Below are 18,849 nucleotides of genomic sequence, written 5' to 3'. Positions count from 1 at the left end.
ACGCATTTAACTGTAAGAGGACTTCCTGATGTTTTTTTTTTATATTTTAACCAGTTTGATCATTTATGGGCTCACTGCCCGTAACGAGTTTACTTTTTTTTTTACATTTATTTATTTAGATTACAATGTACATGTTGATAAATAAGTACAGAATACAGACTTGTCAGGTTTGTTGTATGAGATGGAGTCAGCAAAAGAGTTCCAGCGTTATCATTCGCAAGGCACGATTCGGTGGCTCATAATCTAGTTCTCTCTGAAGTAGCAGGTTATAGCAAAGGTAGGATCGCGCTCCTCAAGTCAGGGTCGATTAAAGGGGCTCGGGCACCAGGAGAAGGGCACCCTGTTCTTTGTCTTATCAATCACTGCAGGGTTCGATTGGGAGCCCTCTCAGGGGTCTCTGCGGATTAAGTATCTGTCTTAACACGAGATCTAACGGGTAGGCGTTGGAGTAGATGCTGAGGTCACTTCAGACGCCGTGTACTGTTTTTTCAGCCTCCAGTTAGGCACGCGGCGTTCGTATAAGTGAGTCATGTTGTAATCGGTAGCATAGGCATTACCATGTTATCCTCCATGTTGTGGTAACTTCGTCCTGCGGTCCCAGCTGACCTGCTTAGTTTCTTTGGGGTAGTTAAGGCCATAACGATTGTTTATTACCACAGAAGACTGGACACACAATCATTTGACGGCTTTAGGTTCGTATTTGAGGAAAAGGCAGTCTTACCTTGATGTACTGCATATGCTAAAGACTTTTATCGAGAAAAGTCACATTTGCATCTATTACTGCACAAGGCGTCTATTTCAATAGCCATTTCTCATAAGAAAGTATTCATAATGATTGTCGCATTGACAGAGGTTTCATAGCGGCAGGAGATAAAAGCTTACTCGAGTTGTTGCCCCCTTAAGTACATCAGAATGCTATATTTGAATAAGTTGTTGCTCCTAACTGGAGTTGAAAGCCTGGTGAACTGCTTCGCAGGATCTAGTCATACATAACGGCTTTCATGCACATTAATTATAATGTTTACCATAAACGATACTACCGACGGTCAAACTAACAGCACATACAGAAAGTCAAGGACATGCGTCCGGTAAATCCGTCACAAAAACGTGTGACATTAAGTTTGTTTTTTGGAGCCATCACGAGCTCCTTTTCATATTCCTATTCATTTCATTGAGGAAGCGCAATGCATATATTTTACTCAAATAAACCAATACCGTGTTTGGCTTAGTGATACAATGTGGCTCAACAGCTGTAACATTAATGTAAGCGATTCGGTCGTACGTCCTTATCTATGTGGTTAACATGGTAACAAACGCGTTAGTAGAACACATAGTGCAATCTACGTCATTAATCTTTGAGCTCATTTGACTTCGGTCGAAATTACGGGAACTCGTGATAGGCTATATGGAAGCTTGCAAAGATACGATCTACACATTTTTGTTTCCTATTTCTACCTTAGTCCCATTCTATATTTCCCCTTCAGCAAAGCCGAGAAACAATATCGGCCCATATTATTTCCGCTGAGCAAATTTTTTAAGAGTATTTCGAACAACCGGAAACGGAAATATCTTCCTGTCAATAATGACGCCGTTTTGATGCCGATAAACCATGTGCGTCTGTCTTTCTCAGCTTCTATTTCTCCACTACGCAAAAAAGACATTTCATTATACTATCATTTTTTGTTTGGCCTGGCAAAAGCAAGTTACGCAGGCCCTTACTCACAAACACCTACTATCATATACAAGCATTCGAACCCATGTCCACCGTTATGTAGTCCCAGAAAAATTATCATTCTTTATAGTTTCATGTTAGCCATTTCTCTTTGGTACATCGATACCTCTTGCTTTGTACCGATGGAGCTGCCAACAGCATGAGAGAGCGTGGACATGATGACAGACCTCTACAATCGACTTCTCACACTCTATAGCGGTTGGTACTGGACAAAACTAATCTCGGCACGAAAAGCATGACTAAATCTGCAAAGCGTTGAAAAGTTGCGTTGCCGTGAATCGGCCTTGCTTGGTGACAGTTTGTTGGGTCGCTGGGAATTGGCCCTGGTCGATGGCATTAGGCCCTGAACCAAATGCTATTTAGTAAAACTGTCAATAATCGAAACAAATGTGGACGCCTGAGCGCACCCTCCTGGTGTTGTTGCTTCCATCAATAGATTTCAGGGTCACAGATCGTAGGATGATTTGCCTATGCTGGTAACAGGAGAGCATGGTACCGCCAGAGCAATATCGATTTATTCTGATGACAACGACCTGGAACAGTGCCGGCGTTGTTACACATATACTGTTATTGCTGCTGCTGGAATGGTGGGCTATCGATGTGCTCAAGATGTGTCAGTCCATCTAAGCAAATCAGGTAACTTAGCTGTTTTGGGTCCGTGTTGAAACTTGATGACTAAAACCCAGGGTAAAAAAAAAACACAACTTTAAGTGAAACGGAAAAACGTTAATACAGTTCCTCTACGGGCTGCTGCAAATGGTAAATAAATGGACAAAATTTTCGATTATTTAAGTAATTTATATGCAATTTATTTGTGCAATGGTACACTTAGAACCCAATCTTTGTCTGTTGTACAATCCCGATAAATTTCGGATTATGATTGATTTATATTAATTGCGGTGGGAAACAGGCTGCTTCCTATGAAGGTAATTGCGATTCGCCAATATGTATCCCATTGATTGTATGAAGAACACTTTATGTGCGTAACGTAGTTGGTTGTTAAGTGCGGTCACTATTCCAGCATTATTGAGGGAAAAGACCAAACAGACGTGCCCAATGTCGTCGGAAATCATTAACGTACTTGCCTTACGTAACGTAAGAAGAAACGCATAAAATGAATGAAGACGCAATAAAAGCAGAATAGTATTTGCTTGTTCGGCCTGACTTTACTGTATCAGTTTCCCACTAAACAGATACTAGTCTTGATATGTTGAAACCAATTCGAATAGATTACAGGCGAAGAATGTAATGATACTTGCGTTTGTCAAATGTTACTGCCTAGTAAACTAATAACGAAAGCACACGAATTTAAAAAAGCTGCAATGAACAATGTTACTTGATTTACTACCAAAAAAAAAATAGAATTTACTCCTATTATGCGCACTTTTTTTTTCAAAAATACGTCGAATTTTCGCGCAGTAAGTTGGGTGAAATGTTCGTCTACTTACCTATTGTAGTGAAAACAGTGCCGCAATAGAACATCGACCCCCAAAAAGTCCACATACGTTTGTCGGATGAACTTTTCACTCCATCTTTCCACATTATTAATAGTTGCTCTTGATAGTCCTTCATGCGCTGAAGGGCAAATATCTTCCACGAGTCCTCATTTGAGCAGTTACATCCATTCCGCGTTAAGTTACTGTGAAAGATAAACATTTCACATTAAATATAAACCAGTGACAAACGCCACAAAAACTCGATTGTTGAATATTTTTATCCGCTTACTTCGTATTTACTACCACCATCATCATTTGTTCTCAATTTATTTAATATCGTTAAAAATATCGTACTGAAATAGCTTTATTGAGTTGCAAATGATGTCACATTTCGATTGGAAACAAAACAATCGGTATAGAACCTACTATAACAATTATAAAATAAATCTATATATGACTTAATATTCTCGCCACTTAGAAAGGCAAATACTTTTTAACAAGGGAAGTCTTCCTTTTTTTGGTGCGTTAACTCTCATTGATCTCATTAAAAGGATCGTATACTAAGTAAAAAGATCGTATACGTAAGTTAACACTTGTAGATGAAACAGAAGCCTAAAAAAACATTTTTTTTTCTAATAAGGAATTTCAAGGAAAAGGATTCTTTTTTTTTAGGCGAGGATCACCGATAAACACTTGGCTTACATTTTAAATTCAGCACAATTAGGTAACTCCCAACGTGACAGAGTGCCTCACGTCAGCGAAAGCGATGGTGATGTTATTACCTGAATACTTGCATCTGACACGCACCGTACACTCACGTATTCGTAATTACGGTACAGGGCTGGATGGTGAATAATCAAACGGATAGAAGTTTTTCAACTGGACACCCTTTTTGGAATCAAAATAAACGATCCTTACCCTAACGAGTAAAGGGCGATGTGCAACTGAGCGACATGGAATTCATCCTAATCCTGCAGCGTACCTTTTTGTGTCCAACATTGCCAATTGTTTGCTCTGCACGAACAAGTTTTCAGCATCATTTATCTTTAGGTTATAGCATTAAAAATTTAGAAGCAAAGTGGGTTTCGCTGGATTTAGGGGCTTCTTCAACGGACAGCGACCATACAAGTAGTTACTTTAACAACAATATATTACATTCTTTTACCTTCATTCATTCATTTGCCTTCTGCTTATTATAATCTGGTAATAATTTTAGCCAACGCTAACTTTTGAACTAACATGGCAGCATATGTGTCACTTATGGTTATTATATCACGCCACACTCGAAGAAATGCGCATTAGCGATCCAGACCACGGCCCTCCACTGCCTGCAGCTCTATATTTTGGAGTCTATATAAAGTATATAAAAATTATAATAATTGGTGTTTCGAAATACCCTAGACGACGATTTGGTACCAAAGTTAATAGGTAGGCTTCATATTAGACATGCAATCAGAATTGGAGACAAAAGCTTAATGAACTGACTGAAACTGAAGGCCAACTGCTATCCAGGACATGTCACTGGGGTAGTTATTGACAAAACCATGGAGCCAATTGAAATTCGCTTAGAGATGAAATTGGGCATTCTTCTGTTTGAAGCTTTCAGTGGGGTCGTAGCCCTGCATAAAAACCTAACTTCAGAGTAATCAAAAATCGTCTAGAGAAGTTCAAAGAAAATAGGCTTATAACGTTTTTTTTTCTCTTTAATTTATGTTACTTGGTTTGTGTAGATATATGATATAGCTATATATATACACAAACATATGTTGTAAGGGTTGATTATATTGAGTTATGCATGAAATACTGGTTAACAGACTTAAAGTCTGCAATTGTGTTTACTAAAGTAATTGGATCGGAGTGGTCGGAACGATCTCTACAATATATAGCATTACGAAATTTGCAGTTGCAACTCTCGTTATATCCATGGCATCCTTGTGTTTTGCAAATAAGGTGATGGAACCGAAGTCCTCTTATACTATAATAGTTGTTTTCACTCGCTTGCTCCTGGATACCGTCAGTCTTAACGGAATTTGATGAAAGATCTTTTTCGGCCGATTTCGACCTTTCCATCTATGCAATTTTTTATATAGTTCGGCTTTCAAAACACTGGACGTTCTTCGTATATCTCTGGTGAGCGTCGGAATGTCGATTAATAAGTTTCTTAGACAGCTGAGAGTTGTTGCGTCTCTAGCAACAATTCCAAGTCTGCCGACTGTACCCTGTGAAAACTTAACAGATACCGGACGGTCAACTTTACTCAGATAATTGAAATTTCGTATGTGCCAGTCGGTGCGATATGCAAACTAAGTATCTTAGGTGCTATCTCTGTTGAGAGTTTTGGCGAGCTAACGACTGTGACGGTCGCGACCAGCGTTTTTCCAATTTTTTCCTTCTAAAAAAATGGTTTACAATAGCTTTAGATGTCTTCAGTCAATATAACAAGCACGTTTTGACAAAAAAAAAATCTTAAATGTTTTGCGTTGAGGCTATTACCAGAGTTAAAAAGCAATGTATTTTGCAGGGTGATGACTTAAAAATTATTACTAAGAACACATTTTGTGTCGACTTTACACAGCTTTGAAACCCTATAGCTACTCGGCCATCTTTGATGCAAAAATAATTGTATATATAGAGCTAAAATATGAATTAGCTGTAGATAAGAAGTAAAACTCAACTAACCGTAAATTGAATCGGTCTAGCTCTAAGTTCATCTAAACTTACTGCATAAAACTGTTAGTGCTAAAGTTTCTTATTTTACTAATTAGATTTTCTTGGACTGAGCAGCTCAAATTGAGATCGTTGACAAGCAGATCTTATCATTTATTATAGATCGACTACATTATACCCTACAATTTCTGTTCTATAGCGCTTTTAACCTCTGTGGACGTCTAATAAATTAAGTGCTCGTATACATTTAGCAGACTGCATGTACCGGGTCTCGGTTCTAGTAACAACGTTGTTTATTCTGTTTTCTTTCCTGTTGCAAGTGTCAGTTCATAGGTCACACGGTCAATCCTACTGTAATGCAAACCCCAGCCGTGCTGATAACAATGGCATACCTTATTGCCTTATACAGCTTCGCATCGTTTTATTCGTTATTAAAATTTAGCCAAACCTATATAAATTTACCTCATTAAGTGAACCGTCCAAATGCGAAGTATTTGTATCACACCTGCAGCTGGACGGGGGGCTAATCGAACTTTATGGGCCGGTACATTTTCTAGAAAGGCACGGTTGATTAAAGATGTTTATACTACTACATACTTCCAGAGATGCGCACTTATTAGAAATTTAGTACAATTTGCGCTATTGGATTTTTTCGTTGATAAAATTCTGAAAGATGGAATTGTATGGGACACACAGGCATTTTTTTTTTTTAAAATTTTATCGAATTTCCCTTGAGCTATTGAAGATCAGGACAGTTTTGCCGCTCCCAAGGTACTGAGGGCCATATCGATCGTTGTATCTCGAGCATATGTGAATGTCAGATGTCGTCGATACCAATTTTACTGAAAAATCGAAAAAAACTAGGTAGTTTAGAGTAATGTATGGCCACGATAAGTATCCCAGTTTCAGTCCGCTCAGGTTGACTTTGGAAGACTGTGGCCAGATTGCTGTCTCTCTGCGCTCCTCGAACGAAGTGCAGTCGTGAATTTGCCAATTCATGGGCCATTAAACATCCGATTTCACTCTATGGAACGAATTTTCGTTACGGGTTTTATGTGTCAACGATATGGGTGTCTCAGTTCATATTTTCTCAAAAATTCGTGAGTTGTTTAAACTATATGCGAGGAGAGTCTTTACTGAATACTCTGAAATGATCTTTTTAGCTCGTTAGATGATATTGTTAAGCAACTTTCGATTGACACAGCCCCACCTAATCCTTTGTGTCGATTATGGTGGTCGAATTAGATACTTCCACTAGTTCTGTTAGTTAGAATGCTGTTGATTGTCCAAGCTGCCGCACTAAGAAAATGCACGATAGAATCCTAGTGCTACGTTGCTTCTTGGCCGTCTTTGATCTGGCATTAACCAATGAAACAATGTGTCACCCTTTCAACAACATTGCTTCAACATCTTCTTCAAATCATAATTAGGACGCGTAAACAGGCTCTTAAAAGTGAGATCATTACTCGATTAACGGTCAAAAGGCATCCTTTCGTACACCTTAGGGCGCTATCTAGAAACCGGCAGTTTTTACAAACTGCTGGCTTCGTAAATATTTCAACTTCTTTTACTCTATAAATGGGAGAGCACAGATAATTATCGCTAGTTAGGAAGTGATTATTCCCTGAACATATCCGAGAGAAGCCCTGTAACGTCGGTAAAACTATCTAATAGCCTGTACATAGGACCAGTATCATAGCCACCTTGCGCGTTTCCAGTGAACTTCAATTTAAGCTAGGTAGACTGATGTATATCACAGAAATCTCAAATGGTGCCAATATAATCACTGGAAAGTTGACCTGGTATGCACGAATGCCGGCTTTTACTCACTCTCACATGAGACTGCAAATGTAACACTCCGTTGAGCTTGAACTCTGCAAGTTGCTTCGTATCTTCATATTGTTCAATAATAAATAACATACAGGAATACCGCCATTGTCGCTAACTGTTACTAACAGTTCAATGGATTTTCTAGGCTGTTCAACAACTAGCCGTAGTTAACAGCCTTCTCACCAACACAATTGTTACCACCATCACTGTGGTTATCTAGCTAGACTTTTGTAAAGAGACTCAATTTATAATGCGTCGAAGGCCAAAGAACAAAAAAGAAATCAATCGCACTTAAGAATATATAGAAGAAAAACAATTGTCACGCAATCGCTTCCATTCTAATAATGTGCGACGTTGTGTAGGAAGTACAATAAACAGAAAAGACAGAGCTGGCTGCGAAACGTAGCGGTGATCATGACCGAGGTTCATGACAGGAGAGAAATATTTGGACAATAGAAATACAGCTTGTATGTTTGGACGTGCATCGATAATAAAAGCATGTGTGAGTTTGACCCACCGGCTGGTTCGGCACGGCACGTCATTGTGGCTAGTGCTGACCCACATTTAGCTGAGCATCGCCAGCGGCAAGTGCTTAGCTAACTGGTGTAACACAGATTGTAGGTCTTCTGTTATTACCATTGCAGCGCGAAACAACTAACTATAGGTGCTAAGGTAATGCATGGTGCGAGGTTGGGTGGGTAAAATCGCACGCACTAGTGAACCAGCATGCAAACCATGGGCTTTCCGATACCGACACAGCTGGGTCCAACCGAATTAGCCTGGCTGACAAAGCACAGTATATGGACATCGAATCGCGCACATATGTCAAGGAGTAAGCAGGCCGAAAGCGGATACACTGTCTATGTTTCGAATTTTACGTCCGGTGTCGTCATTAGACATTCCATCAGACGGCTGGCTCTCAGTACGAAACGAATCGGACATGATAAAACATACTAGTAGTGCTAAGAGCTCCGTTTGTACTCTGATAAATATCTCAGTCTCGAAGGTGGCGTTTGACTGTTGAACGCTGGAGCCATTAGAAACGGTTCATCAAAACTTTTTAGGCCGACGTTGATGGTCCTGATTGAGATTAGCAGGAAGAAGCTTTGACGCAGTGCTGAATGGGCATACTTCTTTCCTTTCCCATTTATGCCTATAGAGAGTACTATGATAAACAATGGCAAAGTAATACTAAGGAAAATTTAAATAGAAAAGCATTTATCGCGTAGCAATAAACAACTCGACTCCTTTATTTGGATTATTTTAAGAGTATAGCAACAAACATTATCTTAAGGAATTAATTATTACTACTTCAAAACCATGGCCACCCAAAAAATGTAACCACAGAGTACGCTCAGGTACTAACAGAAGCTAACAGACACACAAAGACTATAAACGAGTTTTGTTGGAGATTCTACATACGTGAGAACGAAACGTTCGACTACTGACGGGGGGGGGGGTCATAGCGCGAGGATCACTTTATTTTAAATTATGTACACAGTTTTATAAACCAGTACGAAACGGGTTGATTTACTAACTACGTATTTGATTTACAAGCATTTAATATTAGTGAGCTTGGTGAGATCTTATCACGTTTCCTAATTATCATTTTCCAATTCGTGCAGCTTAAGACAAAATGGCCGTAGAAAGGTATGTTTAAACAGAGAAATTTCTTCAATCGGTAATCTGACAATCTTTGAAGTTTTCGTAAAAATTCTATTCACCTTTCTAATTGAATTTTATAGAATCTTATTGGGCCTACAGGTCTTAGGACCATAGACAAAGATAGGATATTGTGAGACACAAATATCTTCAGTAACCGTTTGAAGTAGTCTCAGCGTGCAGAACGGATTCAGATTAGTGTACCCTCAAGAGACGCTTCCATATTTTCAACCAACAGTTGCATATAATAGATGACAAAATTGTATTCAGTAAATGGCTATTAAAGGCGCGATTGCCTCTTTTATATGCAGTTCCGCAAACGCGAAAAACACAAGACTTGTGTTTACTAAGTTGGGTGTACTAAGAAATTCGGTGAAAAAATCAATAGAAACAACTCCGGCGCCGTGTTATTACCATCCCATTTTTTTTCGAGACATTGGAGCAGTTGTTTATCTATTCGTGTCCTTTGTAAAAAAATTACATGATCATAAGTTGCATGTCTTTATCAAATAGCAGATCTCTATTTCCGACTCCACAGACAACGGAGGTTATAATTCTGAGCATAGCTTAGTGTATGTACACACATTACATAAGGTTCAGGGATAATTCATTAGAGAAAGCATATAAACACCTGAGGTGTTACACTTTAATATATTATACCTATGTCAGCAGAAGCATTGACTCGACGCAATCGACAGCACTTATACCCAGTCGCAATTTTCCTTACTCTATTGTAGATTCATTGTTGTATGGACACTGAAGATCACTGAAGGAACCTATGTCCCATATGTTGTGATATAGTTATTGAGCGTGCGTTATATAGGCAATCTTCTTTTAAACCTATTACTAGATAAACTATTCAAGCTTCACACAATCGTAATAAAAATAGCTTTGTGGCTGACAAATGAATTGTGCACTAGTTGTTTTTATTTTTTTAATTAAAAAAAACAAAAAAACAAAAAAAAAAAATATATATATATATATATATATATATATATATATATACACACATGTTTGCTCATTTAACGAATATGGCTTCACCAATGGTCTGTGACCAAATCCAGTGACACATTTTTGAACCAACTGGTCGTAAACGTGGTTAGTACTGGATGGTGACGAGCTTAAAATAAGATATTTGACTTAAAGCGACTTAGAATAAGATAAACGACTTAAGATATTTTTAAATAAGGCTTTGTAGGTTGGAGTAATAGAAATAACTATAACTTACTTACTATTGATATCTGTTTCAGTCTATTCTTTCATCGTTTTTCTAGCAGTATCTTACAGTTGTATAGGGTGCTTTACACAGAATATTGAATCTCGCTAATTTGTAAGAGCTAAAATCGTTCAGAACTAAAATTTCGCTACAAATTAGAGGTTTGTAGGGGGTTGGGGACGAATCGTGTCTGAAATGATAAGAAACAATAAGATTCACGATGTTCACGGCGAACAGAGCAGATCTTAAGAACTTACAGGACTTGCAAAATTTCTTTGTCACCCGACAACGCCCCGCGCTCTTGGGTTTGACCCGTGGGATTGGCCCCTTTCCAGCATTAGGTCTATCGAATCTGACTTAACTGTAAGTTCAATTATTTGGCTACTTGCAGCCGTTTTAGGGAGTACCGCAGTTTGACAAGTTTTCATAATCGGCTTGTCTGAGGACGACACCGCACTCAGTTCATACAAAAATAGATCATTGCAAGATCATATATCACCGCACGGAAAAACGTTCTCGTGTGTCCTGTAAACAATAATTTATGTTATTTTATATAGAGAGTCGTCGCAGGTAAGTAGAGGATATGTTCTGGTTGACGTTTGACGTGATCTAGAACGTTGAGCGTTCACGTTTATACAACACGGGAGCAATGTTATGATCATGTCGTTGGTTTTCTCCACTAGGTAGTTTACTATAAACTGTTTCGTTTGCCATTGACAGTATCGGCCTTTTTGTGAAGTTTATTAGAACAGGACAGTAACGAGAGTGATCGAAAACAGATAACAACAAGATTCTTTAGCCTATTCGCAGTTTGTTCAAAATTTCAACGAAAGGAAGAAAACTGAATTTAATTCAAATAAGGCCCAAGTGAACATTGCCTGTTTCTGGATTTCGATTACTTCATAATGATAGAAACTAGGATACTAGAGATGGCTCAGAACATATCTCCATTTGCGGGATCCTAATTAACAACGTAGTCGTTCTGATTTAAATTCTAACAACTGAAGGCTTTCAGCGTAAAACGAAGTCTGTTTACGCTCAGTTTTGTACCCAGACAACTCCTTATGCCTTTGAAATTTAGTAGGCAAATACTACTATACCAACAAGGGACCTAAATATCAATACGAGAAATAGCAATTTTCTTGGTTCCAATGTCTAGTACGTATTATTTATAGGATAAATACGCGTGAGTTATGATATTTACGAACTCGTCAAAGATAAATCTATTGTAAATGTCTAAAGAGTTATAAATTGTTCCTTAGGGCAGAGGCGGATCGAAATTATAACGAATCATGCATTCAGGACATGCAAAGGAACTCATTCAATAAATCAGATATAAGTTTTAATTCATTTATAGTAGCACACAATTTTGTATGTACTTGAGCTATAGCTTAAGTGGAGACAGATGCCTGTGTTACAGCTCTGATCTTCACAGGTGTTATGTCTGTCTGAACGAGAAAGGACATAGAGAGCTTTGATTGCCAGGTCTTCTGGCGGTGGCGGGTCTACAAGACATCTAGGTGAACTGAATAGTAAAAATATTGAAGCAATGCGCGATAATAAGCGGTCTGCAATAATCAAAGGACAGATAAAGGTCACGTCAGACTGTAATAGCAAGAATAATGAAAAGGTCGCCTCATATAGCAACTGTCTTGTCGTGTTTTGATTAAGTACAGGCTATATCAGCCTATGTGTCCATACAAAAACAAATATGGTTTGAGGGTGCATGATGTTTTTTAATGTAGAATACGTACTTGACGTTCCATAATGGCAACGCTGGTATCGTACTGTAATTTTTTTTTCTTTGTAACCAAGAACCAACGGCTAGAGAGATTAGTGTGACGGTAGTAGTAACGGCACTATAAGATTATTAGGTCGAAAAAACACTATTTCCGCCATTCTACTAGCGTGCATCGTGCTGTACGACGTCTTTACGGAAATTCTGGGCACACATATATATTTTGCTTATATTTGTAAACCTTTAAATCGGAGCGTACGTCGGCTTATTTACGGTCAGCAGGTAAAGACACATGCACATCCTCAACGAACTAATCAAATACCTGCTATATTCAAACCTTCAAAATTCTGGTTTTTGTAAGCTACGGAATTAGATTATGCTTGTCTGGTTCGATACACTCGATAAACTTCATCAAGTCTCGTGTTATCTACAGAATTCACACATTCGCCACAACTTTGGCTACATGTTTACCAAATCTCAATTTCCCATTTAACAGAAGTTTGCGTCGAGTCGATATGATCGAGTTATTCAGTGCGTCTGAAGCTAAATTCATAGTTGCTCCTCATTTTACCATTTTACATATCGTGACCTAAACGGATTCATTGCTTTTATATATTGCAAAGCATGTATGGAAGACGTACCGGTACATCTGGTCGATAATCCCGTTGCGCACTAGATTAACGTCTTCTTTAATCGGAACTTCATGCGGGCCTTCGATAATCTTGAAGAAGACAGCACCAATGACACAATAGCACATCAACACCGAAAGGAGTATTACGTGAGTAAACCATTTCTGCGATGCCAGTTGCAAGCGCTGGGCGAGCTTGACGCCTAACGATCTTCTTGACAGCGTCATGACATGCATTGGATTAACCACTACAAGACGCGGGCCGCGTTCACAGCCCGTGATGACGTAAGTACCCGAAGCGGTGCGGATGAAGGGTGTTGGGCGGAATGGAGTCACCGACGGTGATGATCCTCTTCCAGACATTTTTGCCTGAGAGGCTGACGCTCCCATCGTACTAGTTCTCCTGGAATCGCTTTGCTCATTCATTGTTCATTCGCAACTTCTCACAACGAGTGTGTTCTATTTACTATCCAACGTTACACTTACTGCTATTGCTTAAAACGGTCATTTTTGTTGGAAGACGATGGTCACACCATTGAGATACTATTCATTTGTTCGTAATACATATGGCACTATTTTTAAACTTAGGTATGATATCTTTGTCATTGATATATACACATATTCGACGTAAGGATACAACCTATTTTCAGTTGCTGTCTGGTATTATTACCCTCTTCTGACTATTAATCTGCGAAGGACATTTTCTGTGTTATTTTTTGTAAAGGCGTTTCGATTGTTAACAGCTTAATCGCAGTGGCCTCCTGGCTAGTTAACGTTGGTCGGTGAATCCCTTAGCGTATCTCGACTGACCGGCTACCTCCTTGTTGGACGGACTGCTGCATACTCCGTGCGTGAAGATCTTGCGTGTAACAGTATCACAGAGCGGCACTGGTGCAATCTTAATAATTCCGCTAAACTGACACCTTTCCTTGATCGTCTATAATTGTGTGGAAAATAAACACTCTATCGTAATGGCCGTAATACTAGTAGCAATCATCGTCGTGGGGCATTCCGGCCTCTCGCCTATACCTTTTCCAATATTATTTGTTGGCCATATACACCGGCTACCTGCTGTAACCAACTCCTGCATGCCCACTTCGCAGAGATACAGGTTTGGAGGCTACTAGGTACATGGTTTGTCCACTGGAGCCATTTAAAGAGGCGCGTGCTGCAAGAGCCAAAATTAAGCTCATGCGCGCCAGGTGAGTACGCGCGGTGTCTGCCGTGGAGAGGAGGCATTGATGGGGAAACTGAGACGGAGGACTCGAACCCGTGCCAGAACAGTCATCTCCTTAATGAGGGCTACAAATGCGCTACTGCCGTTCCATTCGACAGGATCCCTCCCCTGCTCGTGTTATACGCTCGGTACACCGCGCATTCTGTTCCGTCTCTATTCGTTCAATTTAGTTCTGCTTTGCAACTTTTCATTTACTTTGCTGGCTTTCCCTAGGTTATTCTAATGCGGCCCTGTTCAACTCAGGGTGTAGCGCCGCGCCCGTCGCTTCTTTGCTACTAATGCCTATGCTGCTTCAGGAGGAAGGCGCCTTTAGCGTCTGCGGGAGTCGTGGCTGTAGCGGCGATCACGGGGTGCCGTTCACAGCGCCGCCGTTCCTGTTCGCCGCGCCAGTGCCCCGCGCGTGGGACATACGACCACCCGCCATCGGCCATTTACAGGATGGCTCGGTGCCGATAGGCGCAGACACACACCGTTTTAGTTATACCCTGGTCGCATCTCACTACTGCACGATTACTTAACGTCTATCGATGTGAGATGAGGCCCGTAGAAGTCCGGCGTGCGTATGCGGGTATGTATTGTATTTGTGCGCGCGCCAATGAGAACGTCCCGCTAGCGCTTGCTTACTATTTATACATTTGTTTACGTTATATCCGCGTCGCGAACTACGGCGGAGGTCGGCCGGCTAAACGGGCGGACTAAATGGGAGGATTATAAGGAGAGGCGCAAGCAAACCGTCAAGATTGAGGCTGGCTCTACGAGGGCGCGGAACTGTGATTCGACTATCTCGTTCAACAACCTCGACAAACGTTGTCCAGTAGAGTCAGCGGGTGCAGTCTAATGAAGGCAGGAAGGTGGATGAAAGGTTGCTGAAGGAGCTGTAGGAAGAACGTTTCAGCACTTGCTTTTCACGTAGTAATGAGGCATCTTTTCTGATCTAGCAAAGGTCGTTTAACCTATTTCGTGTAAGAAACGTATTGTTATTTTCATTACAGGCATTTGTATTCTTTTAGACAAACGAAGGCATAACAGTGCGAAATTCGACTAGTATAATTTGCCAGTTTTGCTTGTTCAGTAAGTCATTACAGCCAACCCTATTTGTAAGTACCCTAAACAAGAAGTTCGATATATATTGGTGTTGATACGAGAAGCATAGGCGAGCCGACCGGTCAGCCTAGTATAATGCCTATTTTTCCAGCCATACAACCTGGCATCTTCAGCCAGCCTCAGCGGAGTCCAGCCGTTTCAGCGATATTGTGTCACGCTATCGATAGCTAGAGCCGATACCCGGATAAAGCTACATTTAAGTGCACTCACCAAAAATACACGATTTCTTGCTAGAAAAATGCTAACCATTTTAATGATTTGGGTTTGCAAATATCCCGAATTTTAACACTGCCTGGAAATAAAAAAAAAAAAAGTAAAAAATCCATGGTAAAAACTAAACAAAGAAATGCTAGACATCATACCCCTAGAAAATTTTGTATCTGTAATTTCGCCACGTATCGACCCCGACGACAGACCAGTATTCAGTTTTGAGATGATCGACAGGAGAGCTCAGCTAGTTGTAAAAGCAAAAGGCAGTCAACTGTAAAAATTACAGAACTCTTTATTCGGCTAGTTCCAGCTACTTCGACTTGCCTCACCTATAAAGGCCTATACCAAAGTGCTAGGTCCAATCACCTTTTTATATCTTTTTTTTAGCGACGGTCGAGAAAGCAGTGGTCGTCAAGCCGCACTGAGGTAGGCTATGACTCATGTGCGGTTCTTCAAACACGAATCGCACGACAGGTAATCTCGTCAGAAACTATCGCGCCCATATGAATACTGATGACATAGTAGTTTGGTAATTTCATAGGCCATAGCGTCACAGCGCTAGCATACTTTGAAACCACGTTAGAGTCAATATGTAAACAAATTTAATTGATGAAACAGGTTCGGCGAAGTTGTTTCAATGCAGCTCGAATCTCTCGTAGAAACGTCTTTGCGAGAATACGTCCCTTCAGCAACAAATTACCTTGTTTTGCGTCGTTGGGGTCCGCAGTGAGAACGCGGCAACCAGGAATAGCATACTTCAAACCGTGGGGTCGTAGTAGCTTGACTCCTAGGTCACTGCTGTTTTTATTAACGGTTTCTGATTGTTTATGTACTAGTGGTCAGATGTGATACCATTGAGAAGATTATGAATAAGAAGAACGTCTTATCATCATTTTGTCTAAGTTTCCCAGTTTCATTTTAATCTTGATCTTCGAAATGGGTATAATGTAAATAGACGACCCCGGTAATTTCATATAATGAAAGCTATATTTAAGATGATACACATGGCAATATGGACTAGCAAGTCAACAACGACGAAAAGCCAAAAGGACAACTGAAAGACGCACTAAAAATCGGTGTTAAAAGAGCCAGTGAAATTAATTTAGAAGAAAAAATTACTAGAAGATCCCATGTTCCTTATTGGCTTATCATTTTTAACATCCTATTTTATGGTTGTTATCGGTCTGCCATCATTCTTACATTTTTCCAAAAAAACTGTGCTGGTTTTTGTAAAATCGATGTGTGATCAAATGGCTTATGGTTTGCATTTTTCGATTGATTTCGATTTGTTAACTTAATATCTTACATACTGTCACAACTTTTGTTGTAATATAGTGAGTACACAACAAACTATTTTTTATTACTTATTTTCAGTACAGCTGTCGAATTGGGATATAAAAACATGCTTATTGAAGGTTTTGTCCAAGATATTAAAGGTGCAATAGGACAAGCGGTTTACAAGTTTATATTAGCGATCTGTAGCTAGACTTTATATGTCATTGCCAACTTACTATTATCATTTTTTGAGTTATCATACATATTCTTCAGTAATACTGATAAAAGATACAGGCATTACGTCTCGTGTATGTAAGCACGTGACCCAATTTGTCGGTTTTTCATCCTTAAAGGAAGCACAGATGCAATATTAATAATAATTAGGCAATTTTTGAAAAGTTAATGAGTGCCCCGCTAAAATTATTATGGGACAGTTTCTATTAGTGTCGAAAAGCCAATACTGTATTACTGTGCCAACGAATGTTTTGAAAACCTATTGTAGAAAAAAAACTGGATTTTTTCGTTGTATTAACCCAGGCGTTGATCGACCTGTATTATGTCATGCTACTAATTACCTAAACTAAAACGTCGTTAAGTGTGCGATCTTTGATTGAACCATTGTGATCGTACATAAAACTTTTTCATAGCAGTACTAGTGTCCGAGCTGTCTACGGGTTCGCTCTTTCTTCATTGGTTACCAAGAGTTCAGCCTCGTCAGGACAAACCGCCAAAAAGCATTTCATTTGTAAAATTACTGTTTCTCGCGTTCTGCACCGACCTTCGCCGTGCGTACTCGATCGCTGCAAGTGACTGTGTACCTGAGTGTGTCTATATTCAGACGGTCGTTGTTGCTCGTGACGTCAAAGTCGATCGCTGCCGGCATGAGCGGCGCCATCGCCACCGCCACTTCCGTCGCTACCTCCGAAATCGACGCACAAGGAAACTACAGGGTCCAGAAACCTCTCCCCTTCTTGCGCGTTCTCTTCATCCCGAGCAATACCTTGCTCGCCTGTCGCAAACAGAGTGCCACCATCGATATCGTTTCCAGGGCCAAGAGCTGACACGCGATAAGCGTGTAAACACCATCAACTTTATTCTGACAAGTGCCGCTCGTTCAGTCGAGTTATTAAATACGATACCACATATATCTATATATAGCGTCTGATCAAGTTGTCCGACACTCACTGCCATTTTCTGTTCTCAAGTCCATCTCCCCTTGACTGCGAGCCGTGTGCTGTTTACGGTTGAAATGTCTTTTTGCGTCAGACGAGCTGCAACAGTGTACGCTTATGCGATTGTTCGTAAGCGTTGATGCTGGTTTTCATTGCGGCGTCTTGTTTAGCCACACATTAGGCGCGCGTAAGATTACCACGAACAGCGATCGATACGTTCTGCATATGTATATCTAACCATTTCTATTGCTACCCTCACATACTTAGTTCAGTCTGCTGTACAGAACGATCAATCCTACTATATTATAGACAGATTACCAGGTAGGATATCTATTCAACTTAGTTCGTTGGGCCACGACTTGATCAGTACATATCGAACGGTAAACAGTACCCAGGGTTTGTGTTGCCGTCGTCGTCGTCAGTGGTGCTCACCTTGACGGGTACGGCGTTTATCGATATGTTTTTTCAGGCGAATACGTGGACGCCAACATTCAATGTCTGTTTGCCTATATTTGAGTGCACTTATATGACAAAGGCTAACACACAAGCCGTTAATATCATTGACGCCTCGACATCAGGCTCATCAAGCTTCTAGAAATGCCGGCGATTGTTTCTTTCAGCTGGTTGGGCTATGTTTTACCATCAAAATTGCGTTCTGTTTAGGCCCCATCAGCATTGAGGATTTGTCACCTGTCAAATAAAAATTCGATTGGCCTGTTCGTATTTCGCGCGTTTCACATTCGTAGAATGTCGACATACGTCTGTTTGAGGTGCGTCTCATTCACGTTGTTTCGGTGCACCTCATCGCACTGCTAATGAATCAACTTACGGTAGATCTGTCACTGAGACAACATCTGTTGTTGTTGTTGTTGTTGTTGTTGTTGTTGTTGCTGCCGCCGCCGCCGCCGCCGCCGATTATCATCGTAATGGATATGGCGTTAT

At 40.2% G+C, this 18,849-nt stretch overlaps 1 protein-coding gene and 1 long non-coding RNA gene across 2 annotated transcripts; both read right to left on the bottom strand.

The window, feature by feature from the left end:
• Nucleotides 1-11: 11 nt before the first annotated feature.
• Nucleotides 12-14,451, bottom strand: LOC111251304 (uncharacterized). Its single transcript, XM_022807769.2, has 3 exons — nucleotides 12,923-14,451; nucleotides 3,181-3,371; nucleotides 12-2,407 (listed from the first exon to the last, which is right to left on the bottom strand). Exons 1-3 carry the CDS (start codon nucleotides 13,333-13,335, stop codon nucleotides 2,337-2,339), a joined length of 675 nt encoding a protein of 224 aa, XP_022663504.1. The 5' UTR covers nucleotides 13,336-14,451; the 3' UTR covers nucleotides 12-2,336.
• LOC147755699 (uncharacterized) lies at nucleotides 6,098-8,174 on the bottom strand. The gene is made up of 2 exons (XR_015329242.1): nucleotides 7,666-8,174; nucleotides 6,098-6,677 (listed from the first exon to the last, which is right to left on the bottom strand). It is a non-coding gene; the product is annotated as an uncharacterized LOC147755699 (long non-coding RNA).
• Nucleotides 14,452-18,849: the final 4,398 nt, after the last annotated feature.

The sequence above is a fragment of the Varroa destructor genome, unplaced genomic scaffold (genome assembly GCF_002443255.2).
Source record: "Varroa destructor unplaced genomic scaffold, Vdes_3.0 BEIS01000005.1, whole genome shotgun sequence".
NCBI classification, from domain to species: domain Eukaryota; kingdom Metazoa; phylum Arthropoda; class Arachnida; order Mesostigmata; family Varroidae; genus Varroa; species Varroa destructor.
This window is presented reverse-complemented; position numbering and strand designations above follow the sequence as displayed.